This window comes from Rana temporaria, chromosome 2, assembly GCF_905171775.1.
Source record: "Rana temporaria chromosome 2, aRanTem1.1, whole genome shotgun sequence".
In the NCBI taxonomy this organism is placed as follows: domain Eukaryota; kingdom Metazoa; phylum Chordata; class Amphibia; order Anura; family Ranidae; genus Rana; species Rana temporaria.
In genome coordinates, this window is record NC_053490.1 from 255,092,531 (window position 1) to 255,118,714 (window position 26,184).

General features: G+C 43.3%; 1 protein-coding gene across 1 annotated transcript in view; it reads left to right on the top strand.

The window, feature by feature from the left end:
* The window catches only part of LOC120926664 (multidrug and toxin extrusion protein 2-like), a 209,983-nt gene extending 185,716 nt beyond the window's left edge, over nucleotides 1–24,267 (top strand). The window contains exons 15-17 of the mRNA XM_040336788.1: nucleotides 16,973–17,067; nucleotides 19,984–20,071; nucleotides 23,985–24,267. Of these exons, the coding sequence (XP_040192722.1) occupies nucleotides 16,973–17,067; nucleotides 19,984–20,071; nucleotides 23,985–24,223 (422 nt within the window). The 3' untranslated portion in view covers nucleotides 24,224–24,267. The remainder of the gene's footprint in view (nucleotides 1–16,972; nucleotides 17,068–19,983; nucleotides 20,072–23,984) is intronic.
* The last annotated feature ends 1,917 nt before the right edge of the window (nucleotides 24,268–26,184 follow it).

A 26,184-nucleotide genomic window follows, 5' to 3' on the forward strand; every position in this document is an offset into this window, starting at 1 on the left:
TATCCGTGAGAGGGAGAGGGAAGAAGAAGGGATAAAGTGCAATGTGCAATGTACAGAGTTCAAACTGTTGTGAAGATTCTTGTTTATATCTTTGCACTTTTATTTCAATTAATTGCCCCAGTCATTCAAAAGACTCTCTGATTTATGATCCAAGGAAAGCAAGCAAGCTCCTTAGTTTCCACTTTCACTTTAGTGTGTGTTGTTCCACCACTATTGAGTCACAGTTTTATCTGCTCCCCCACCATAGACATTGTTCATGTGCTTTTAAAATATTTTTCAAGCTGCCCCTGCCAGGGGGGGGTCTTCTCAATTTTCTGATCCCAAAAGAGCCATCTCACTGCACCACTGTTGCCAGATAAAAATGTATTTTTAAATGTTACTGACCGAATCTCCTCCTTATGGCTCACAAACTGCTCCAACTCTCATGCTAAGATCTCATAGGGGTCACCTCCAGTCCAATCCCCCAAGAGCACTTCTAGCCTGGCTGCAGCCGTTCCTCACAGACACCGCCGCTCACCTCTCCATGCTGCGCCACCGATCACCTGATCTCCCAGCTGAGCGGTCCGGGTGAATCGGCTCTGGGCGCCGCACGAGGGGGGGGAAGATCCAGCTGGGTCCCGACGACTCCACGATCAGCTGCCACAATGTAGATGCGGTAAGGCAAGCCGCTTGCTATGCTGTACCGTGCAGTGTGCAGCATGCGCTGCGCGGTCATTGGTGACAGATTCCCGTACAAAGGGGGGGGGAGTTGGAGCGAGGCGGCTAGGGGATCACACAGGCTTCATCGCACCTCACTCCTCACTCCTCACACACTCGCTCCTTCCACATCCGGTCACGCCCCATCCCATTCAAGAATGCAAGACCAGTTCAGTCTTTGAGGCCGCAATGGCTTCCAGGATGGGACCCGTGATCGCAGCTGCGTCCACCTCAACCTCCTGGGAGACAGGGGAAGACCCCTCAGGTGCCGGCATCGAAGCGTCCTGTTGCAGCGCCATCTTGCCCGGGAGAGATGAGGCGCGCTGGGCATAGGAGCTGGAGATCAAGATGGTGTGGGCGGGGCCAGTCGCCATGCTGCCTTGAGAGCGGAGGTGCCGCTGCTCCTTCGGAGGCTGAGATCTCTGCTTCTCCTTCTTCTTTGCAGCCGAGGAGGACATCCCCGTAATCCCCTGTGCTTCCCCCAGCCAGGCTACCTCGCCACGATGCTGAACGCTCGGTCTGGCCGCAATAAACAGGATGGATGTAACGGATGGCAGCCGGATCTCTGAAAAGACACGTCTAGCCTCGATCACATCCGGCCACGCCCCCCCATAACCATTCAATTTAACCCTGTGTTGATCCAAACTCTGTAAAATCCAAAGTGTAAATTCACCATATAAAAACGAAACACTCTAAGGCTAAGTTTACATCTATGCGTGCGGGTAACGCATGCAAAATTGCAAGCTTCCCAACATGCAAGGTGCTGTCCTTAAGCAGATGTGCAGCAGTGCCATTCTTTTTTATTGGCACCTTCATGCATCTGCAAACATGTGGAACAAACTACAGGGTGCCGCACACTTTTGGAAAAGATTCAGGACTTATTTTCCATGTTGTTTGTGTGTAGGGCAGCCCATTGAAATTAATGGGCTGCCCTACACGTAATGCATGAAAAACACGCCTGTGCACGTGTGTGTGAAAGAAGCCTAAGGCCCTTTCCCACGTATGGATCCTGTGAGGATTCGTACATGTCTCATCTGCTTGCTCAGCAGGGATCGCTCCGTTGATCCCCGCTGATCTGGCAGATGACAGGGCGGTCCCCGCACACTGTGCAGGGACTGCCCTGTCAGATCTCCGCTCTCCCCTATGGGGGAGATCAGATGAACACGGACCGTCTGTCCGTGTTCACCCGATCTCCCTGCAGACGGATGGAAAAATAGGATTTTTCTCCGTCTGCAGAATCAGAGCATAGCAGGACCGATGAGATCGGGTGTCAGTGGATGTTCACCCGCTATCCCATAGGGATACATGTATGTCCCTTTTTCATCTGTAAACGGATGGATGAAACAACAGACATAAAGTCCACTGGTGTGAAAGGGGCCTTACTGAGTGAAAAATAACAATTCCCAATAAAAACAATTATTCTCTAGATAATCAGTGTTCATACAATTGCACTACCATGTAAATAACTGTAAACACTGTGCTCTGCTCTGCTTATTTAGGACAGCTAACATGTATATAGAGTGTTTAGTTTATGTGGGGAATTTACATGTTGATTGTACAGTTTGGAGAACACAGGGTTAAATTGAATGGTTATAAAGTTTTCACATTATCTGGACATACACAGAGTGTGGGAGTTGTTTATAAAGTGATATGTGCCACTGCCAGCTTCCAAGATACTGTATCTGTTTGCTGTGAGCAAGGCTGACAACTCAGCCGACCCCCATACCCACTCTGCTCTTCCGATCCTTTGTGTTAGCTCAATCATTCTCATCACACAGCAAACAAATCCTCCGGAATAGTCCTCATGTGAAACTGCCAGCTTACTTCTCCAAAATGTACTTTTCTTAGGCCCCATACTCACGAGCAAACATGTCTGCTGAAACTGGCCCGCAGGCCAGTTTCAGCAGACATGTTTGGTCGTGTGTGGGCGCGAGCGGGCCGAATTCCAGCAAACATTTGCCCGCCGGGCCTTTTCCCAGCAGACAAATATTCCTGGACTTGTTTTAAAACAGTCCGCTGGAATTCTGCCCGCTCGGACATGTACGGTCGTCAGTACAGACCTACCGTACATGTCCAGGCGCCCGCCGTCCCTCGCATGCGTCGAATGACTTCGACGCATGCGTGGAAGCATTTTAAAGGCGGGCCGCCCGCGTCATCAACGCGGCGACACCGCGGACACGCCCCGCGTATTGTTTACGCGCGGACTTCTGTACGATGGTGTGTACAACCATCGTACAGAAGCCCTCTGGCAGACATGTATGGTGAAAACGGTCCGACGGACCGCTTTCACCATACATGTTTGGTCGTGAGTACCCGGCCTTATGCCGCGTACACACCATCACTTTATGTGATGAAAAAAAATGACGTTTTTAAAAACGTCACTTTAATTGACCGTGTGTGGGGGAAAACGTCGTTTTATGTCTTCTAAAAAACGACCAAAAAAAATTTAAGCATGCTTCAATTTTATGTGTCGTTTTTCAAAAGTGCACTTTTTACTTCACAGAAATTGACCGTGTGTAGCAAAAAACGTCGTTTTCTAAGACGTTTTTTCATCCACGCATGCCCAGAAGCTACTTATGAAGCAAGCTTCAATGGTAAAACGTGGTGGAACGTAACCTCACTTTGCAAGATCATTGTGAGAAAACGATGGTGTGTAGGCAACTTCGTCTTTGAAAATTGAAGTTTCAAAAACGTCATTTTTTACTTCACAGAAAGTGTCGTTTTTTTTCATCACATAAAGTGATGGTGTGTACGCGGCATTAGAACATCAGCTCACCCCCCTCCCTGCACAGTGTCAGCAGTACCTGGCAATTGCATTCCCTCACCTCCGGGTTCTCTGGGCAGACAGCACTAGAGATAGGGGGAGGATCTAGGTGAATGAGGGCACAGATCAAACAGACAGGAGACTTGGGGGAGATAGAAAATAAAACGAGATTGAAAGCTTCTGCACACTACAAGCAATGATACCTCTGTTGTCTTCACAGCCCTGATCCCAGTACTGAGCTGTGGCAGGAGGACGGTCACTGCTGTTGACAAGCATGTAACATGCAGGAGGGGTGTGCCTATTGCTGCAGTGCTCAGTTCCACCCACCGCCACCAGGAACTTGAGCATGGTTCAAACTACAACTCCCAGAATACACTGCAGCCAGCCAATCAGCGGCCGCTGTGGCCGAATTTACCATCTAGAAAAAAAAAAATAGCATACAGGCAGCGCGGTCGTTTTGAATATAAAGTAGCTGACCAGGGGGGAAAAATCCACCCCTCCCCCTGGGCCAGTCCGCCCCTGGCTCTGGAGAACCAGGACAATGGAAACATCCAAAAAAAAAAGACTCCATATTGGAAAGTAAACACCCCAACGTATAATCTATAAGGCATAATGAGCCTTTTGAACAACGTGGAAAGAAAATGAAACTGCATTTTATTTTTACACAAAATTGTCAATTTATAAGATATTTCTAACACATAGCATGTACATAGCAAACATTACACCCCAAAATATATTCTGCTACTCTTCCTGAGTATGGCGATACCACATGTGTGAGACTTTTTCACAGCCTGGCCACATACAGAGGCTCAATATGAAGGGAGCACCATCAGGTGTTCTAGGGACATACATTTTAAATCTAATTTGACTACCTATTACACTTTTCTAAGGTACTGCAGTGGCATGGATGTGGCATGGATGAGAACTGATGTGGCACTGATGTGGCACGGATGAGAACTGATGTGGTATGGATGAGGCATAGATGAGAACTGATGTGGTATTGATGTGGTAGGGATGAGCACTGATGTGGCATGGATGTGGCATGAATGAGCACTGACGTGGCACGGATGAGCACTGACGTGGCACGGATGAGCACTGACGTGGCACGGATGAGCACTGATGTGGCACGGATTAGCACTGATGTGGCATGGATATGTAAACCGCGCCTCTGTCACCGTGTTGCATTCTGTGCTGTAGCGCATACGGCAACCGCGCGATGACGTCATCGCCCGGCGCCGCGTGCATTCCAGCGTGGAATGCGGAAGTGCGGCTCGAATCAGTGCTTATGCACTACACATGCCTGCCTCCTATAAATAGGACAGCGTGCATAGTACATGCTGTCCTATTGTCGGCCGTAGACGGTCTGGCTACAGACAACCTACAGGTACTATCCATCCCTAAACTGGAACCTATCCCAATCCTGGATCTACGCTGCCAAGCTTACTACAGTTGCTGTGGACACCCCACGATATCCCCCACCAGGTGACCCTCCATGAAAGAAACCCATACCTGCCACACTACCTTGGTTGTTGACCTACTTTCATCCTCTGCAAACGGATAAGTACCAGTACTATGTTGTATTTACTGCTTTAGAATTACCTGCTTCATATATAGCCTTTACAAGTACTGTATCTAAATTTGGATAATTTAATGCTATCCTGCTGGTTGGGATTATTTTCTGTGTCTTTAGCTGACTGCTGTGCAATATCTTAAAGGGACATACACTCTGGAACCATCTGAGCTATAGTTGCCTCTCTCAAGTATATGCCAATTGCATACAGTATTTTCTTGTATACGGGCTTTCACCCTTAAATACTGAAAAAGTTCAATCTCTTAACGATATCATACAACGTTCTATCACTATAGATCGTAGGTTAAGAGAGAGATGAGCTGAATGTCAATCAAGTTCTACAGCACCTGTCCCTGTACCTCAAAAATTGAGTCTGTCCTCTTTTGATGAAAAAATGGACATTGGGACCCTGCAATGCTCTAGCAACCTTTCAAAGCCTTGTGAATGATGTATTTGGAGACCTTTTGGACATGTGCGTAGTGCTGTCTCTAGATGACATACTTTTTTGCTCAGACGACTTATTGCAACATCGAAAACATGTCAGATGGTTGCTTGCAAAACTCAGAGCCCATTCCCTCTACGCCAAGCTTCAGAGATTGTGTCTTTAAACAGACCACTATTCCTTTCCTTGCCTTTGTTATTTTTCCAAAAGGCGATATAAAGTTTTTTTTTGGGTTTCGCTAATTTCTACAGAAAGTATATAAAAAAATGATCTTACTCGTGGAACCCTTACCTTGATAAGCCTTCAATTATTGTGATCCCCAGGAGGATATCCCTTAAGAGGGGGGTACTGTAAACGGCGCCTCTGTCGCCGTATTGCATTCCGCGCTGGAGCACATACGGCAAACGCGTGATGATGTCATCACCCGGCGTCGCGAGCGTTCCAGAGTGGAACACGGAAGTGCGGCTCGAATCAGTGCTTATGCACTACACATGCCTGCCTCCTATAAACAGGACAGTGTGCATAGTACATGCTGTCCTATTATTGTCGGCCGTAGCTGGCCTGGCTACAGACAACCTACAGGTACTATCCATCCCTAAACTGGAACCCATCCCACTCCTGGATCTACGTTGCCAAGCTTACTACAGTTGCCTCTCTCAAGTATATGCCAATTGCATACAGTATTTTCATATGCTACATGCTTGACATTCGTTGTACTTGTATACGGGCTTCCGTGCTTAAATACTGAACATGTTCATTGTACCTTTTTTTGACTAAGGTTGAAGGTATGTGGTAATACCTCCACCCTTAGTAGCTCAATGCATCCTTGTGTGTGAAAGAGATGATGTAGAGAACCCCCAAACTCCTGTTCTCTGATTGGAGTGACGCCTGGGGTCCAGTACTGAAATTTCACATAACAGAGTGCTGCATTGAAATCTTGCCCTGCCCGCAGTTGTGGTTCACCCCCGTTCACTGTAGTTTGTGACAGGATGTGGCACGGATGAGTACTGATGTGGCATGGATGAGCACTGATGTGGCATGGTAATGGCGCAGATGAGCACGGATGTGGCATGGATGAGCACTGATGTGGCACAGATGATCAATGATGCGGCTTGGATCAGCCATGGATGGGGATGGATGAGCCATGGATGAGCATGAATGAGGATGGATGAGCATGAATGAGGATGGATGAGCATGAATGAGGATGGATTAACCATGGATGGGCACAGATCAGCGCTCCCTCTTCTCCTCACACAATGTACCAATCGATGCGAGGAGAGGAAGGAGCTGAACTGGACATGCTCCGGTTTGTTGAGAAGTGATCTCTCTGTCATTGGATGAAACAATCACGTGGAAAAAATACGTAATGCGACAGTTCTGGGAAGACCTGACGGTCATGGACATTCCCTGGTGCACACCCCAGGGGTGTGTGCGGGAGCACGATTCTGGGAGGACATCATTTGATGTCCTCCCAGAGTTATCCGACCGCTCTGTAGCTGTCATTTGGCTATGGCCTGGTCAGCAACTGGTTAAACACACTAACAATAGCTATAAATCAGCATCCAAGTAGTATACCTTGTCCTCTTTCAGTTGTTGTGGTGATAAGAACATAAGTATCTTTTCAGCAAATGAGCACAGTGCATCACAAACCTTTCAGTACAGCTGAACTCCCTCAGTCACTTCCTGTCTACATGCACATACTCCTATGTTGGCTGCATGTCAATTTCATTTTTTTGGCCTGCTCCTGTGCTCGACAAGAGTAACTGTGAGGGGTAATAGAGTTCAGGCACCACTTGGGATGGGTGAACGGTTTGGGCCGAGCATAAGCATAAGCATAAGCTTGGCCTGAACATCGCCCATTCAGGTACTCGCCTAACACCCAAAATTTTTGGACACTTAGTGGGATGTTCGCCCGCCTAGCGCACTGTCAAAAGGTTGTTAAGGCTTCCCCACTGAGAGCTAATTTAAAAAAAATTATTGTACAAAAAAGAATGTAAATTAAAAAAAATTGGGGGGGGAAAGGGCGTGGGGGGACCCTTTAGGTCTGGGGTGGATTTTAACCACTTACTTACCGGCACATTGTAAAATGATGCCAGTCGGAACACTGCCTCCCTCCTGCAGCCCATAAGAGTACCCAAGTACCTATCTGAAGCCCAAGCCTCATATAATATACATTGGGGTGTTTTCTTTCCAAAATTGAGTGGATAATTCTACTGTCCTGGTGCTCCAGGACCTTCAAAAGTGTATGAAATTAGATGTGTAATTTATGTTCCTAGAATGCCTGATGGTGCTCCCTACATGTTGGGCCTCTCTATGTGGCCAGGCTGTGAAAAAGCCTGAGGCCGTGTACACACGGTCGATCCATCCGATGAGAATGGTCTGACGGACCGCTTTTATCGGTTCACCGCTGAAGCAGACTGATGGTCTGATGTGCGTACACACCATCAGTTCACAAACCGATCGAGTCAGAACGTGGTGACGTAAAACACACGACGTGCTGAAAAAAACGAAGTTCAATGCTTCCAAGCATGCGTCGACTTGATTCTGAGCATGCGCGGGTTTTGAACCGATGCGTTTGTGTACTAACCATCGGTTTTGACCGACGGTCAGGCGTCCATCTGTCCGATTTTAAAGCAAGTTCTAAAACTTTGGTCTGAAGGACAAAAGTCTGATGGCCGTACACACGGTCGGTTTGGACAGATGAAAATGAACCTCAGTCCGTTTTCATCGGTTTGGTCCGACCGTGTGTACGTGGCCTTACACATGTGGTATCACCACACTGAGTTAGGAGGAGTAGAAAAATTTATTTTGGGATGTAATTGGAAGTATGCATATGCTGTGTGTGAGAACTAATTTGTTATAATGACAGATTTGTGTAAAATAATAATAATTTCTTAATTTTCCCAATAATTGTGAGGAAAAAATTACAACTTCAAAATACTAACCATGCCTCTTTCTAAATACCTTGGACTGTCTACTTTCCAAAAAGGGGTCATTTGGGGGGTATTTGTACTGTCCTGGGGTTTCAGGGCCTCAATAAATGAGATCGTCGGTATATCAGGTGTGATCAAATTTTTATGATTTGTACCATAGCTTGTGGACTCTATAACTTTCACACATATGAAATACTATACACTAATTTGGGTTATTTTTACCAAAGATATGTAGCAGTATAACTTTTGGCCCAAATTTATAAACAAAAATTAAATTTGTATATATTTTTGTTGGCTCTTTTTTTTTTACTTATTAAAAATAGAAAAAACCCAGTGGTAATTACACACAGAGCTCCACGTCCTTGCTCTGTCACTGCCGATCACGGGTACCTGGAGGACATTGCGGCCCCCAGGCACGTGCATCGGCATCACGTGACATGCCGGGCACAGTTTTTCTCCGCTGTGCGTCCTCGGTGGCGCGCGCGGGGAATGTAAATAGCAGGACGTCCAGGGACATCCACCCGGCACTTGAGAGCCGCACTGTGGACGTCTTTCTTCTACAGCGTGGGTCTCAAGTGGTTAAAATCACTGCTCCTGAAAAAATTATAATTTAAAAAAAGTTTTTTGCATTTGATACATGTTCCCTCGGGCAGTACCCGAGTCCCAATACACTGTTTATGGCAATAACATGCACATAAGCCTTTAAAATTAGGACTTTTGATGTGTCATGTTCATGTCTCAAAGACTTTAACCACTTAAGGACCGAAACATTTGCACCCTTAATGACCAGGCCATTTTCTTTGCGACAAGGCACTGCGTCGCTTTAACTGACAATTATGCGGTTGTGCAACGTTGTACCCAAACACAATTGACGTTCTTATTTTCCACAAATTTTTCTTGTTGTGGTATTTGATCACCTCTGCCGTTTTTATTTTTTGCGCTATTAACAAAAAAGAGCGACAACTTTGAAAAAAGGGTTGAAGGCAGGAGAGCAGTGATGTGGGGTGGGCGGTGACAGATCATGTCATATCTCTGCTCCCCTTCGCACCTACGACATTGACGCTGACAGAACACCAGCTGTGAGGGCGGAAGAGTGGTGATGCGGGGGGCAGAGAGAGATTATGTAATTTCTGCTTGCCCGCCCACTTGCTTCTTCCATCCACCCGACTCTCATATACCAGCCGCTTGGTTGTCTCATGCCGTCCACCCACACCCACGGTGCAGAAAGGCCATGACCTGCTAGTGGGCCGTGTCCCAGGGGTTGACAACCCCTGATTTTAACCATCTTGTGGTCTCTCTCAGTGAAATTATGGACTGAATGATCCAAGCAACTGCTCTATTGAAGGCAATACTGAATGTGGTCAGCCCACAGAAAAATACAAAAGCAAATTGTGTCTGGCAGAAGTTTCAGTTTGGACGTGTAATAAATATTGGTATTTGCTTTGCAGGTATGGTATGATCTTACTGTTATACTGTAATGTTACTTTGTTTTAATGTTAACCATCATTTGCTTAGCAGGTACGCCATTTAGTTGCAGCGCGGATTTATTTAGCGTGACAGCAACAGTGTTTGATCCCACGATATATAAAGCCGCGACTCCAACGCTGTAGGAGATGATTTCACCACCACAGTTAAAAAAAGAGCATATATGCCGAAGCATGGGGGCATTAGGGGCGGAGGAGCGATTTTGCTCCTAATGGTGCGTACATACGGTTGACATTCCTACTGAGGCTTTCCCGTGGAAAAGTCAGACCGTGTGTACGCGGCATAACTTTTTATGTCGCGTACATATGGTCGAAATTCAGATGGAGCCTTGCCCGTGGAAAAGTCAGACCGTGTGTACGTGGCATAACTTTTTTGCGGGAGGATGCCCCCATGCTTCGGCATATATAAATGGTGCATGTATGCCCATCATTAGAAGTGGGTGGATGAAGGGAGGTATTCTAATGGTGGGCATACTCAACAATCAATCTTTTTTTCATTCAGCCAACAGGCTGCATAAAAAAAAGGTTACAATACATGTCCAACAAGAACCGTACTGGTATGTTGCTGAACTTCGAATGGTTATACCAGAATGATGCCTGCAGGTTTTGGTATCATCTTGGTATCATTCTTTTCAGCCAGCGGTCGGCTTTCATGTAAAGGCAGTCCTAGCGGCTAATTAGCCTCTAGACTGCTTTTACATTCAGTGGGAGGGAAAGTCCCCCCCCGGATATAAACAGCACCATTGGGAAATTGGGAAAGCATTGTATCACACCGATCTTGGTGTGGTCAGATGCTTTGAGGGCAGAGGAAAGATCTAGGGTCTAATAGACCCCATTTTTAAAAAAAAGAGTACCTGTCACTAACTATTGCTATCATAAGGGATATTTACATTCCCTGAGATAACAATAAAAATGGTAAAAAATAAATAAAATGGAAGGAACAGTTTACAAATAAAATAAAAAAAAGCTAAATAAATATATATATATAAAAAAAAACATCCCTGTCCCCCCCTGCTCTTGCGCAATGGCATGTGTGAGCAATATATAATTTAGTGACAACTTTTTGTAAATTATTTTTATTCTTTGGTCATTATTCAATCACTTGGGGCAAAAAAATTAAATATTTAATGGGCTCAACATGCCTCTCAGAAAATAGCTTGGGGTGTCTTCTTTCCAAAATGGGGTCATTTGGGGGGGGTTGTGTGCCATCTTGACATTTTATGGCCTTCAAAATAGTGATAGGTAGTGAGGAGTGAAATCAAAAATGTATGCCCTTAGAAATCTTGAAGGCGGTGCTTGGATTTCGGGGTCCCGTACGCGGCCAAGCTCCCAAAAAGTCCCACACATGTGGTATCCCCGTACTCAGGAGAAGCAGCAGAATGTATTTTGGGGTGTAATTCCACATATGCCCATGGAATGTTGGAGAAATTTATCATTTAGTGACAACGTTTTGTAAAAAAAAATTTTGGTCATTATTCAATCACTTGGGGCACAAAAATGTAATATTTATTGGGCTCAACATGCCTCTCAGCAAATAGCTTGGGGTGTCTTCTATCCAAAATGGGGTCATTTGGGGGGGTTGTGTGCCATCTTGGCATTTTATGGCCTTCAAAACTGTGATAGGTAGTGATAGGTAGTGAGGAGTGAAATCAAAAATGTATGCCCTTAGAAATCTTAAAGGCGGGGTTTTTGCGGTCCCGTATGCGGCTAGGCTCCCAAAAAGTCCCACACATGTGGTATCCCCGTACTCAGGAGAAGCAGCAGAATGTATTTTGGGGTGCAATTCCACATATAACCATGGCATGTGTGAGCAATATATAATTTAGTGACAACTTTGTGCAAAAAAAAATCAGTTTGTCTTATTCCCGCAACTTGTGTCAAAATATAAAATATTCCATGGACTCGACATGCCTCTCAGCAAATAGTTTGGGGTGTCTACTTTCCAAAATGGGGTCATTTAGGGGGTTTTGTGCTATTTTGGCATTTTATGGCCTTCGAAACTGTGATAGGTAGTGAGGAGTGAAATCAGAAATTTGCGCCCTTAGAAATGCTGAAGGCGGTGCTTGGTTTTTGGGGCCCCATACGCGGCTAGGCTCCCAAAAAGTCCCAAACATATGGTATCGCCGTACTCAGGAGAAGCAGCAGAATGTATAATGGGGTGCAATTCCACATATAACCATGGCATGTGTGAGCAATATATCCTTTAGTGACAACTTTTTAAAAAAAATATTCAATGGACTCAACATGCCTCTCAGCAGTTTCCTTGGGGTGTCTACTTTCCAAAATGGGGTCATTTGGGGGGGTTTGTACTGCCCTGCCATTTTAGCACCTCAAGAAATGAGATAGGCAGTCATAAATTAAAAGCTGTGTAAATTCCAGAAAATGTACCCTAGGTTGTAGACGCTATAACTTTTGCGAAAACCAATAAATATACGCTTATTGTGATTTTTTTGACTAAAGACATGTGGCTGAATACATTTTGGCCTAAATGTTTGACTACAATTTAGTTTATTCGATTTTTCTTATAACAAAAAGTAGAAAATATAATTTTTTTTTAAATTTCGGTCTTTTTCCGTTTATATCGCAAAAAATAGAAATCGCAGAGGCAATCAAATACCATAAAAAGAAAGCTCTAATTGTGGGAAGAAAAGGACGCAAATTTTGTTTCGGTACAACATTGCATGACCGCGCAATTACCAGTTAAATCAGCGCAGTGCCAAATTGTAAAAACACCTTTGGTCCTTTATCTGCATATTGGTCCGGGTATTAAGTGGTTAAGGGAGACTTAGACTTAGAGATGTGCCTTCACTGTGTGCAGTAATAAAACGCAGAGTTCCTCTATAAAGTGACTTATTTCATGTCACTAAACCCTCTAACTCGTATGTTTGCATTAGGAGTGATGTGCTGGGCCTGCGCCCAGTCCAGCATACCTCTGTTACCTCACTCCCAGTAACAGAATGGGGTATAAGAATATATTGCGGATCTCATGCATGCTCTCCTTTAGCTGTTTCACACAAGTACCTACCAGGCCATGACCAGGCCATGATTCTCCAAAACACAAGTTCAGATCCTGTTGCTATTTGGTACCGACCACTAAGGTGGGAGGCAGAACATTGACCCCTCGCTACCAGAGGAACTGTCACCTAACCAGGTACTATGCATAACGAATAGTTGCTTGTAGCTTGTTCCTTCACTTGGTTACCCATAGAAACTACACCCCTCTTCTCATCTTCGCTGTGTTAACCTTTTGTAATAGTGTCATTTAATAACCCGCATATGCTTTACAGACCCAGGTTCTTTTGAACTATGCCAAAACCAACATGCAGCCCTTTGGATAACTTCAAACCAGGATCTTAATGGTTAATATGACTTTACTGTAAAAAGCAGCATGACAGTACAATACGGACAATGTCCTTTCCCTAATCCTTACTAAGATAGCATAGTTGCCCAGGCATACCTTTGTGAGACGAGAGTCTTTAATGGTATTGTCCATGGCTGGGTTACTGTCCATGATCCCTGGTTCCTTCAGCACTACTCTTGCGCCCACAGGGGAGTCTGCTATATATCTGTGCCCAAGTTCCAGTTTTCCAGAGCCCATGGATCAGCACCAAAAGCCCCGGAACTGAGTTGAAAATGTTTAACCCTTTCCCCAGCCCGGGTTGGCTGCTAAGTAGGGTTGTCCCGATACCGATACTAGTTTCGGCATCAGTACCGATACCGATCATTTGCCTGAGTACTTGTACTCGGGGCAAATGCTCCGATGCTTCACAAGTTACTTGGGCAGTCAGCGGTGATCAGTGCGGAGGGAGAGTTACAAGCACCGATCGCCCTGTATAGGTTTCAAAGTCCGGCTTTCAGCTGCTTTAGCGAAATCAGCGGTGATCGGTGCTTGTAACTCTCCCACACACGATCACCGCTGACTGTCCCTGCATCCTCCTCCAGTCCCCCTCCGTTCTGCTGCTTTGCTGCTGTCCCCCTCCATGCTGCTCCGTGTCCCCCTCCCTGCTGCTCAGTGTCCCCCTCCATGCTGATTCATGTCCCCCTCCATGCTGCTCCGTGTCTCCCTCCATTCTGCTCCTTGTCCCACTTCATGCTGCTGTCCCCCTCACTTCTACTCCGTGTCTCCCTCTCTTGTCCTCCATGCTGCGGTCCCCCTTTCTTCTCCCCCTCTGTGCTGCTATGTGTCCCCCTCTCATCCCCTCTGTGTCCCCCTCTGTGCTGCTGTCAGGATGGAGAGCGGAGGTAGGAGCAGGTAAATCCGGCTCCTACCTTTTTTCGAATGTACAGGGTCAGTGATCACTGACTCTGTACATTCACATAACTGAAACATCGTAAACTGTGTTTACAATGTTTCAGTTTATGAATGGAGAGGAGCCGTTGTCTTCTCTCCATTCATTTTCGGCACAGCTGAGGCTGCTTAGAAAGGGACTGGGGAATCTGTGTCCCTAGTCCCTTTTCCTGTGTCAAAGGGGAGATGTCGGAGGTCTGTTAAGACCCCTGATAACTCACCAAAGACCCCCAACAGGGCTGATGAAAAAAAAATAATTGCAATAAATAATAATAAAAAAAAATTGTAAAAAATAATAAAAAATTAAATAAAAAACACACGGACACTGTCCATCCCCCCCTAAAAAAAATAAAACATTGGTATCGGGACAACCCTACTGCTAAGTAACTGACTCCACACACAATTTCAACCTACCTACAGGGTTATAGCTACTTAAAATGTCTAGAGGAATACTGCAATGTTTTCACTTGAATTATAAAAGCAGAAAAAGGTTCTGCCGTTTTTAGCGTCTGGGATTTTTTCTTTTGCCAGTTTAATAATGTTTTCACCAGATGAATATAACCATTACTATATCATTACTATATCTTTTGTCCCTTCCAAATCTAGTATCACACAGTTTAGCAATGCTCCTGTCATGTTACAAAAGCTGTCCTGGATTGAAAAAAATTCCAGCCTAGTACAATATATCTATGGCAAGGGTGCAGTGAGTGTGCCATTATATTTATGTTCATCCACAGATGGCAAAGTAACCTGACCAAGCATGCATGTACAGTATGTGCTTACTTACAGCTGAAGAGAGATGAACATGCTGCCAGACAACTTTGGTATTGGCTTATCATGGTCAACACAATTTAAATAATTACAATAGTTATTCTTCTCCAGATTTGCTGGCAATGAGCATCTGGAAATGCCCATAGACATAAGATCAGCTGTCATTCTGTTTATAGCTTTAGGCTTCCCATACGCCTAAGAAAGTTTTTGGGTGTGTATCTTAAGTCTGGATGTTTCATGTGGTTTAAGCATGTCTACAATTTACCCACAGCATGCCCTGATATGCTTAAGGTGCATGCATAGTCCAACTTCCCTCAAGCACCTCCATCCCTGAATAGAACTAGAAGTTTGAATGTTCATCTGGCTGAATGTTTGTGTTTATCAGAGTGGGTTTTGGAGAAGGGACTTCAAGTGCCAGTTATCTTTGGGAAGTAATAGCAACCAGGATACATTTTCTAACATTTAGCCCATTTAACTATCCTTACACAAAATAGATTTGGCTGTAGGTATTTGGGATTACCATACATATCATTTAATGCCTTTTTGGTATTTTATTTTGTACTTCAATCATATTAGAATCAGACTTAATAAGCAGCTGGTAGCAAGACAATGCATTTGTTTATTTACTCTCTTTTTTTGCTGTATTTAAAAAAAAAAAAAACTTCTATTAAAAACAATTGTTTGTGTAAAAGAATAAACAAACAAATAGGTAAATATATGCTTTACTTTTCTGTTAGTTAATATATGTTTACTTTGTTTTGCTGTTTTTTTTTTTTTTTTTAGATCTTTTATTAAAAATAATTGTTTGTGTAAAAGAATAAATAGTTGGGTAAATATACGTTTAACTTTGTTAGTAAAAATATGTTTACTTTGTTTCGCTTTATTTTTTGACACCTATTAAAAATAATTGATTGTGTAAAGGAATAAATATGTAGTTAGGTAATATGTCTTTATTTTGTTGTTAAATTGCAATACTGTTTATTGGGGTGTTTACTATACACTTTTTTTTCCATACAGGGATTTTGGTTCTACCTTGAATTGCTTTGTGTCTTTGGAGGTGCAAGAATCAAATTATAATTTCTATTTTTAAATTAGAAAGCTATCTAAAAATCTTAAATAGATGCCTGTGGAGAAAAAGACAAGAACCTCCATTGCTTGATTACCAAATAATAATTAACTAATTAAAACTTTTGCAACTCTAAACGTAAACAATAACAAAAATAAAAAATATAATAAATGTCAAATTACACAAAATATAAGTATTTTGTTCAATCAGCAGGTTGAACAAAATATTCCCCCATCCACACATTAGAGGTTGATGGGGGAATCCCTCTCGCCTAGCCTTTCCCATTGTCGGAATACACCGATCATGCAGAATTTTTCCAATAGGCTGGTTGTACAGAAGTTGATTTTCTGATCGACTTTTGTACAACCTGTCTGCCCATATATAAAAAATCATGCCAATCCCTTCTAAATTTCCATTCAATTATGGCTGGCTTGAGAGGAACAAGGTGATAGTTATAGTATGCTAAGCCAACACAATTGTTTGATTTTCATGTCCACAATTGGTTTCAAAAGAGAGGTCTTGATGCTAAAAGAAATCCTTTTCGCACTTGTAAAATCATTGGGTGGTGGGGTACTCCTTGTAGTCAGTAGCATGATGTGGTTTATGTGATCTTGCTCTTATATGGTAATAGTAGATAGTAATATTCAGTAGCAAGGGCTTAATCATCGCAATATCAGACCATGCAATTAGTATAGGGCCCAGAAGCACAGGAACATCAGTACGGTCTGGCTATAGAAATTAGCAAATGTGCCCTCCCAGCATTCTGTTATTTTGCAGAAAAATACTTGGAGAGAAGAAAAACACTTATTTTCAAAGAAAATCGTTTTCTGATATAACTGTACCTGAATTGTTTTATTAATACTGGCTTATTGATTTTACAATTTGGTGCTAATAGCAATTATCATAGCATTTGGTGCTAATAGCTGTATATTTCTCAAATCTATGTTTTATCTTCAAGGTCTATGGATTGGAATGTTTTGTCCAATGTTGCTGCAAACTTGCATCTATATACCCTATATCTTTCGAATAAACTGGCCCAAGGTCTGTGAAGAGGTAATGAGCCTACTCAGTTAAACGACTTTAGACTTCCCCAACAACTACATTTGGCAGCTGGTAATGAAGATCTTTGCTTTTTTGTATGGGAAGAACCTGAATCACTCTCCTTTTGTTTCACACAACAGCCTGGTGGTTGGCTGATCTACCTCCTGCTTTTACTCCTTCTTTTACCCAAGTCACAAATACTTTTAGATGGGAAGGAAGTTAAAGGGGTTGTAAAGGTACAATTTTTTTTCCCTAAATAGCTTCCTTTACCTTAGTGCAGTCCTCCTTCACTTACCTCATCCCTCAATTTTGCTTTTAAATGTCCTTATTTCTTCTGAGAAATCCTCACTTCCTGTTCTTCTGTCTGAAACGCTACACAGTAATGCAAGGCGTTCTCCCTGGTGTGGAGTGTTGTGCTCGCTCCCTCCCTTGGACTACAGGAAAGTCAGGATGCTCTCTACATTGCAGATAGAGAAAGCAGCTGTGTGTTAGTGGGCATCATGACTATCCTGTAGTCCAAGGGAGGGGGCAAGCACGACACTCCACACCAGGGAGAAAGCCTCGCATTACTGTGTGGAGTTACAGACAGAAGAACCGGAAGTGAGGATTTCTCAGAAGAAATAAGGACATTTAAAAGCAAAATGGAAGGATGAGGTAAGTGAAGGAGGACTGCACTAAGGTAAAGGAAGCTATTTAGTAGAACAAAAAATGGTACCTTTACAACCCCTTTAAGTGAATATGTTGTTTTGGCCTGCATGGCCAAAGTGAAGGTTCATTTAAATGATTTTCCAAAACATTTCAAACTTTTTTAAATAAATGTAAGTTTCTCTGTGAGATTCTTACAGCTGTTGTTATACTTGCTAAGCTGTTAATAGACCACTAAAATATTGTATTATTAGCACAAACCACAGTTTATAGTGTGATTTATCTGGTTTAATTGTTGCAGGCTGGGAGAAAAGTAGCAGGTTGGGGAAGTTAAAGGGCAGTTATTTATCTTTTGAGTGCTTACCAGTCTAACTGTTCACCTGATGGAGCCCCCTGAAAGCTAGCTGTGTAAGGTACAATCCAAAGCTAAGTTGTAGCTTACATTTGTCTAAAGACTCCTTGCCCTCACCCAACAGTGCTAGGAGCTGCTGACTTGCTTCTCAGCTTTTAAGAGGGCATGGCACAGTCAGATGTACCTCCATACTTCTTCGTGACTTGCACAATCCCTGGGATTTGCCAGAAATTGATGCTATACCCTGGGACTTGCCTGAAGTTGTTACTATTTCTTCAAGGTTTCACCTGCAGCATCAATAGCTAGTGAAATCTCCTATTCCAGGCTAACCAACAATCAGTTTACTGCCACTGCTGTAAGAATTGCAGCAATGGCAGTGGAGGTTTTGTATTGACAGCCACAATAATTTTCTGTGCCAGCAGAGTTTGGCCCAACCCCCCATTCCCCATTAGACAGCAGAGTCTAGGAAGCATGGCGGGTGCCATCAGGTGGATGGGAGGGGTACCAGCTAACATCCATTCGCTGATCTTCCCTAGCTAGAATGAACCCATAAGCGAAATGTAAAATGTCATGATCTGGTTTCTGGTGACACTTTCCCTGGCCCTTGCGATCTGTGCTCCATTAGCTTCATTGATATGTTGGGAATCTTTCTCTTTGATGCAACCTCATCTTTTATATTTTTACCAAAAAAATAGGGTATTAATTGCATTTTTGTGCCCTAAAATTACCATTGATGTATGTTTTACTGACATTTTGCACTTTGTAAACCATTACGCAAGTATCACGTGACATTGTATCACGAGAAATTGGAACTACTGCTATTTCTTTTTCCAGGGGCTCTGCTTTCAGAAAATATACAATGTTTGGGGGTTTAACAAACTTACTTCAGGTCTAAAATTATTTTTTATACATGTGCGCAAGAAATGCAAAAAAGGGCAGCATCAAAAAGTAAAAAAGAAAACAAAAGTAATATACTTAAGCTTACCAGCCCTTGGATATGGTAACTGCAATAACCTTTTATTTTTCACCTCTGCATCCCTGCTCAGGCAAAGACGGCCCTTTGGTTAAAGAGGTAGTAACCCTAAAAAAAAAGAGAGATCCTATTCCCTTAGCAGGTTAAACATCAAAGTGCTTGTACTGTCTAATCTGTCCCTCTCTAAGCTGTAAAGAACCTGGTTGATCCTGCCTGTTCCTGTGCCCTCCTTAGTGTGCTGACCATGGTAATCATGATCCATGATTTCCATGGTCAGGTTATGTGACTCAGTCATCCCACTGCTCTCCTCTCTCTCCCCCTCTCTCCCTGCCTGTCAGCTTCTGTGTGTGTGAGCTACCCCTCCCCTCCTGCTGCTATTAGTAGCTATCAGTAAAGTTAAATAAAAATTTCTGGCAGCCCCTCTGTTTTATCAAGCTATCATACACAGTGTAAATGTTTGTGTAAAACAATGACTCTAAATAACTTATCTCATATATTTTGGCCAGTCACATGACTTCTGGCTGCTCTCCTCCTCCGATTGGAAGAGGAGAGCAGCCGGAGGTCATGTGACTTCCAGCCGCTCTCCTCATCCAATCTAAGGGCTACAGTGGGAGGGGCCGAGACCCCCACTGACATCAGTCAGGGAGGTCACGTGACCACTGGGCTGTCCACTCTGCCGCTCCCACTGTAGCCCTTAGATCGAAGGAGGAGAGCGGCTGGAGGTCATGTGAACAGCCAACAGATCTGAGGTATATCTTAAGCACAGAATTGTTTTCAAGGCTCTATTGTATTTGCTTTGACAGACATACTGTACACCCCGGTGTATGAATGGCTACTAAAGAAAACAGAAGATTACCAATTTTTATAGAACAGCCCCCCCCCCCCGTCCTTTACAACATACTGTATGACAGGTTATTGTTGGTACTGATTACATCTGATATAAATTTTACTTTGCCAGGCTAGAACAAGAGCTGGAGTTAAACCGGAAATGGCCTATGACCCCAGAACGGATAATTTGAAATCTACATTTGGCTCGGTGGAAAGTGGTAAGTACAGACATCTCTGCAACACCTTAAAGTAATAAGCCAATCCGCTCAATGAGTTTATATTCTATTAACCACTTAAAGCGGGGGTTCACCCTTAGAGGGCACTTTTCCCCCTTAGATTCCTGCTCGTTATTACTAGGGGAATCGGCTATTTATTTTAAAATATGTGCAGTACTTACCCGTTTACGAGACGCATCCTCTCCGTCGCTTCCGGGTATGGGCTTCGGGAATGGGCGTTCCTTCTTGATTGACAGGTTTCCGAGAGGCTTCCGACGGTCGCATCCATCGCGTCACGATTTTCCGAAAGAAGCCGAACGTCGGTGCGCAGGCGCAGTATAGAGCCGCACCGACGTTCGGCTTCTTTCGGCTACGAGTGACGCGACGGATGCGACCGTCGGAAGCCTCTCGGAAGGCTGTCACTCAAGAAGGAACGCCCGCTCCCGAAGACCCATACCCGGAAGCGACGGAAGAAGATGCAGCTCGAAAACGGGTAAGTACTGCTTATATTTTAATATAAATAGCCGATTCCCCTAGACCGAACGAGCAGGAAGCTAAGGGGAGATTTTTTTTTTTTTTTTAAATGGGTGAACTCCCGCTTTAAGACCCGGACCAATATGCAGGTAAAGGACCAGGCCCCTTTTTGCGATTCGGCCCTGCGTCGCTTTAACTGACAATTGCGCGGTCGTGCGACGTGGCTCCCAAACAAAATTGGCATCCTTTTTTTCACACAAATAGAGATTTTTTTTGGTGGTATTTGATCACTTCTGCGGTTTTTATTTTTTGCGCTATAAACAAAAATTGAGCGACAATTTTGAAAAAAAAACAATATTTTTTTACTTTTTGCTATAATAAATATCCCCCAAAAATATATAAAAAAACTTTTTTTTCCCTCAGTTTAGGCCAATACGTATTCTTCTACATATGTCTGGTAAAAAAAATCGCAATAAGCATTTATCGATTGGTTTGCGCAAATTATTTTTTTTTACTACTAATGGTGGCGATCAGCAATTTTTTTCGTGACTGCGACATTATGGTGGACACATCGGACAATTTTGACACATTTTTGGGACCATTGTCATTTTCACAGCAAAAAATGCTATAAAAATGCAGTTTACTGTGAAAATTACAATTGCAGTTTGGGAGTTAACCACTAGGGGGCGCTGAAGGGGTTAAGTGTGACCTCATACGTGTTTATAACTTTTGGTGGGGCGGGGCTGGACGTGTGATGTCATTGATCGCCTTTCCCTATATCAGGGAAGAGACGATCAATGACAGCGCGCCACTGTGAAGAACGGGGAAGGTGTGTTTACACACACCTCTCCCCGTTCTTCAGCTCCAGGGACCAATCGCGGGACTCCGGCGGCGATTGGGTCCACGGGTCCCGCGGTCACGGAGCTTCAGACCGGGTCGCGGGCGTGCGCCTGCGACCCACGGCTGGGCATTAAACAATCAAGTACAGGTACGTGATTGTACCCAGCCGTGCCATTCTGCCGACGTATAGCGGCGTTAGGCGGTCCTTAAGTGGTTAACGTTTACTGAATAACTCAAGGAAAATTTTGTTGCACAAGGAGGTAATAGATCAACCTGAAGATAACAGTGTCTTATATACACATATGTACAATGAAGTACCACTTGAACATGACCTGAAAGGATGAGCAAGAGTTAAGACATTAGTTCTGGCAAGACTTCTAAAGGGGAAACCCAGGCCAGCCTATTCAACGTTAATCCTAATGAGATATCAATTGAACAAGAACAGCTTGAGGGCCATTTAAGTAGTAAAGACAGTAATGTCCCAGCTGCAGGCCTGCTGCAGGCCTGATGGTCTTTGCTAGCAGTTGAAGCTCGTTAACTATATCCAATAAGGTGCAGAAACAAGTCAATGGGATTTATTGATAAGGTTGATGTGTGTGTATATCAGGGCCGCCATCAGGGGGGTACAGGCAGTACATCTGTATGGGGTTCGGAGGTCCCCAGGGACCGGAGGCCCACAGGGCCCCAGATGGCAACCCCCCTTTTTTTATTTGTATTTTTATTAAAAAAAACATATTTTTTTTAATATATTTTTATTTTATTAAAGGGCCAATTTTTTAAAAAAAAATTTTAGAGGCCTGGAGGTCCCCATTGCCCCGGAGGCCCCCAGGGCCCCGGATGGCAACCCCCCCTTTTTTTTTTTTTGTTTTTTTTTTTATATATTTTTATTTTATTATTTTATTAAATGGCCAATTTATTTGTTTTTGTTTTTTTTAGGGGTCCGGAGGTCCTTCTTCGGCCCCAGATGGCAACCCCCATTTTTTTATTTATTTTTTATAAAAAAATATATATATATTTTCTTTTAATATAATTTTTATTAAAGGGCCAATTTTTTTAAATTTTTTTCGGAGGTCCCCAGGGCCCCCGGATGGCAACCCCCCCTTTTTTTTTTAATAAAAAAAATATATATATCTTTTAATATATTTCTATTTTCTTTTTTTTCTTTTTATTAAAGGGCCCAGAGGTCCCCAAGGCCCCGGATGACTACCCCCCTTTTTATATATATATATTTTTCTCTTTATTTCTTCTTTTTTGTAAAGGCCCCCCCCCCCCCCCCCCCGATTCTTTTTTTAATTCGCGGAAGCCCCCCCCCGCTTCTCAATTTCAGGCTGCAGCACCCCCCCCCGGGTTCTCTGCTCCAAGGGGCCCATGCCTGAAGCTGTGTAACGGGCCCCATAATTCCTGATGGCGGCCCTGGTGTATATATATGTAAATATATACAATATTCAAATAGAGATGCAGTAAAGTGTTTCCCCAGGGAAAAGCTGTCTGTGCACAGTATCCCAGTGAAGCAACAAAGGAAGGTTTGTAAAGGTGGGCAATTGCCCTCTCAGCAACGACCAGGCCAATTCAATGACTTCTGAACAGCGATTCCTGAAGAGGCTTCCTTGTAGCGGTTCAGCTCGCGATGATCATCCGATAAACAGCACAAAGTACTAGTTGTTGGACTATCAGGGTGATGCTGGATAGATGTCTGATGATCAGCAAGCAGGAATGGGCCCTTCTCGGCCAGGTTGGAATCTTGTACACTGCATGGTAGGCCGTGACCTCACCCTCTCGAAACAGAGAGGACCGTCGCACACTAGGCCCAGGAGGAAGAGAGCATAATGCGTGTCTCTGGTCTCTTTTATGCTCTTCCCAGCATTCTCCCTGATGATACCAAAGATCCCCGGGATATGAAGTCCGGGTGCATAGTCATACAATAATAGCCATTCTGAGGAACTACTAATCCCACAATCCCTTTCGGTCGGCTCACAGATATGATGTCAGTTAGTGATGCTGGGCAATGAAAGACAATACAGTACATAGAAATGACAGGGAATTGCCATGCTTTGCAATTGTAGTCCACATTGCTACAACTACAGTATATACATGAAGGACAAATGTGAACAAGGACACTACTTTTTGCATATCTCTAAAATCAAACTTTATTAAAAGCATTTGCTAATTAGAAAAGCAATACATCCACACAAACTCCTATAAAATTACTAACATTATCAAGAAAATTCACATCAGTGTAAAAATCCCTCCTATTACCCGCCAGTGTGAGTAATACTCACCCAGCATGTCAGAGGTTAAATGACAGCCAATATGTAACATTTCTAATGGACTAATGCTTAAGAGAGACAGGGGAGAAAAGAGAGATACATGGGGGAAAAAAACAGAGCAAGAATAAGTAAAAAAAAAAGCTTTAAATAGATCTAAATATTTTTTTGTCATTGTTTGTATTTAAATTACAGTAATTTATATTTACCGTTGGTTAGCCATTTTGCATATTTTGAATCCACATACTTTTATTGTATGAGTGTATACATTTTATACACACACAGTATTTTATAACTTAATAATATGGTAATATCTGTATTTCTATGCTGTATTACAGGGGGCAAAACAATATCTGATTACAGTGTTGATGCCATTGCCATGCATAACATGACCTCTGAAGAAGATCATACAAAACAACTGGAGTTAAAAGATGATCTACCAATGGAAACAACTAATGTTATTGGTGAAATCCTTTCAACTAAACAGCTGATTCTCCGGAGGGGACTAGCATTGCTTCTATCCATTAGCTTACTTATTATTGGTATCACTATTAAACTAACTACTACCAAAAGGTAATACAAAAATGGAAAACCTCAAAAGGGGCAGGATTTTCAAGGCAAACATTTTTTATTACATAATATAAATAAAATTTGAAAATAACACGATGCAGAATAAAATGTGAAAAAGGATTCGAATTGAAAATATGGCAATGATACTGTCTGTCATTGGATAACCGTCACCAGACCAACTGATGACAAGTAAGGCGGATAATCTGACACGTTTCAAATGTAGAGCATTCTTCTTCAAGGAATATTACAGTATCAAATCTAAAATAAATCAAAATACAAATAAATATTAAGCATCTAGAAACTAGTGATCACCATCCCACATCATAGAATATGAAAAGAATAGTGACTCACTTTTCCTTTGAATCATATGTATCCAATGTCTAGGGGTGTGCCTCCCACGATGCCCCCTGGTGGAAGTGCTCACTTTTATGCCCTGCATTCATCCCTACAACCCATAGGGGGGCAGAATAAATACATTTAACGAATGGCGTTAAATTGGGTGACACTCACTGTATCAGGAAAAAGCAAACAAAGTAAAAATAAAAATAAATATGAGAACCAAAAAGGGGGGGGTAAATCAACTCTCCAAAAAACATTTCCCAAGTATCTATGTGGGTAAACACTTACCGCTAACTGAAGGAAAGGATCCCACAGGTGTACTTGAAAATGGGGCCTGTAATCCCAAAACGAAGAAGGGCTAAAAACAGGGCCGTCCAACTGACTCCCAAAAGAAATGTTTGCTCAAGCAACTCCTGATAAGGCAGCACAGATGCCTCCTGCACCTCCTGTTAACTGAGGGGGAATGACGCCAGACGCCCCCCTTGGCGTTTCCTAAATACTTACCTGTCCTCGTTTCAGGTGCTGGTCCCACCTCCTCATTGCCGCTGTGTGCGACATGGTGTGCGGCATATTAAGATCGATACAAACGTGCCGCGTCATCCAGATGCGACGGACGCGAAAGTCGTCATAAGATGGAATACTCGGATGTCATTTCCAGTAGAAACCGGAAACTCATCAGCGCCCATCTTGTTAGTGGGCTCAACAGGGCTAAGAAGCTGGCATCCCTTCCCTTGGTAATAAACCAAAGGGGATTACTCAGACAGAGCCGAGATGGAAAAAAGAGACCACCAGGGAGGAATATAAGGCGCATCGGGCCCCCCCCCCAGGAAAAAACAAAAAGAGGGGGCCTCGCCAGCCATAACCTGGAGAGAAACCCGTGGAGGAGTTGTAATTAGACCCTCTAAATATGACATGATGCCCTCTGGTGGAAAAAATGAACAGGGCAAAAATAAAGAAAGAAGCAAAAACCACTGCTGCCAGAAGGTTATCCTGACGGATGTACAATACATCCAAATGGGCATAGAGAGAGTAGGCAAAGCCTCTATCTCTCCCCCCGGCAGCAGATCGAAAAGGGATTTGAGGAGATAAATCACGCAGAGTAAAAAACGGGGAAAGAAAACCCCCCTGGATATTAGCATATACCACCTCTGGTCCATCGTGGGAAAAGGAACATAGTTGACAAACAACATGAAAATTAAACAATATTCATGTACCAAACTTAATACTAATGACAAATATTGTAACAGTACTTACATAAAAATGTTGGCACTTTAACAAAAAAAATTCTAACAAATATATAGTATATAAATACAAAAACCCTATCTACTGTCTCCAATAATTAACTTTCAAAGTCCCCCTACACAGCTCTATCCATGGGGCATATCAGAAAAAGGGGTGTTGTGAAGAGGTGGACCTCAGGATGCCCAAAAACTTAGAGATCTGGACAGGATGGTGTCCACTTGAAGAGGGAGAGCAGTAAGGCCACAAAGACCAACGGTCCACCAGAGAATAAACAGAAAAATCCAATGGTGTACACTCTCGAGTCTCAAAAAGGAGATTCATTAATCAATCTGTTTTCCCAGAGCTAAATCCCTCTAGGAAGGGTCTATAGCTTTCCGCCTCATTTAA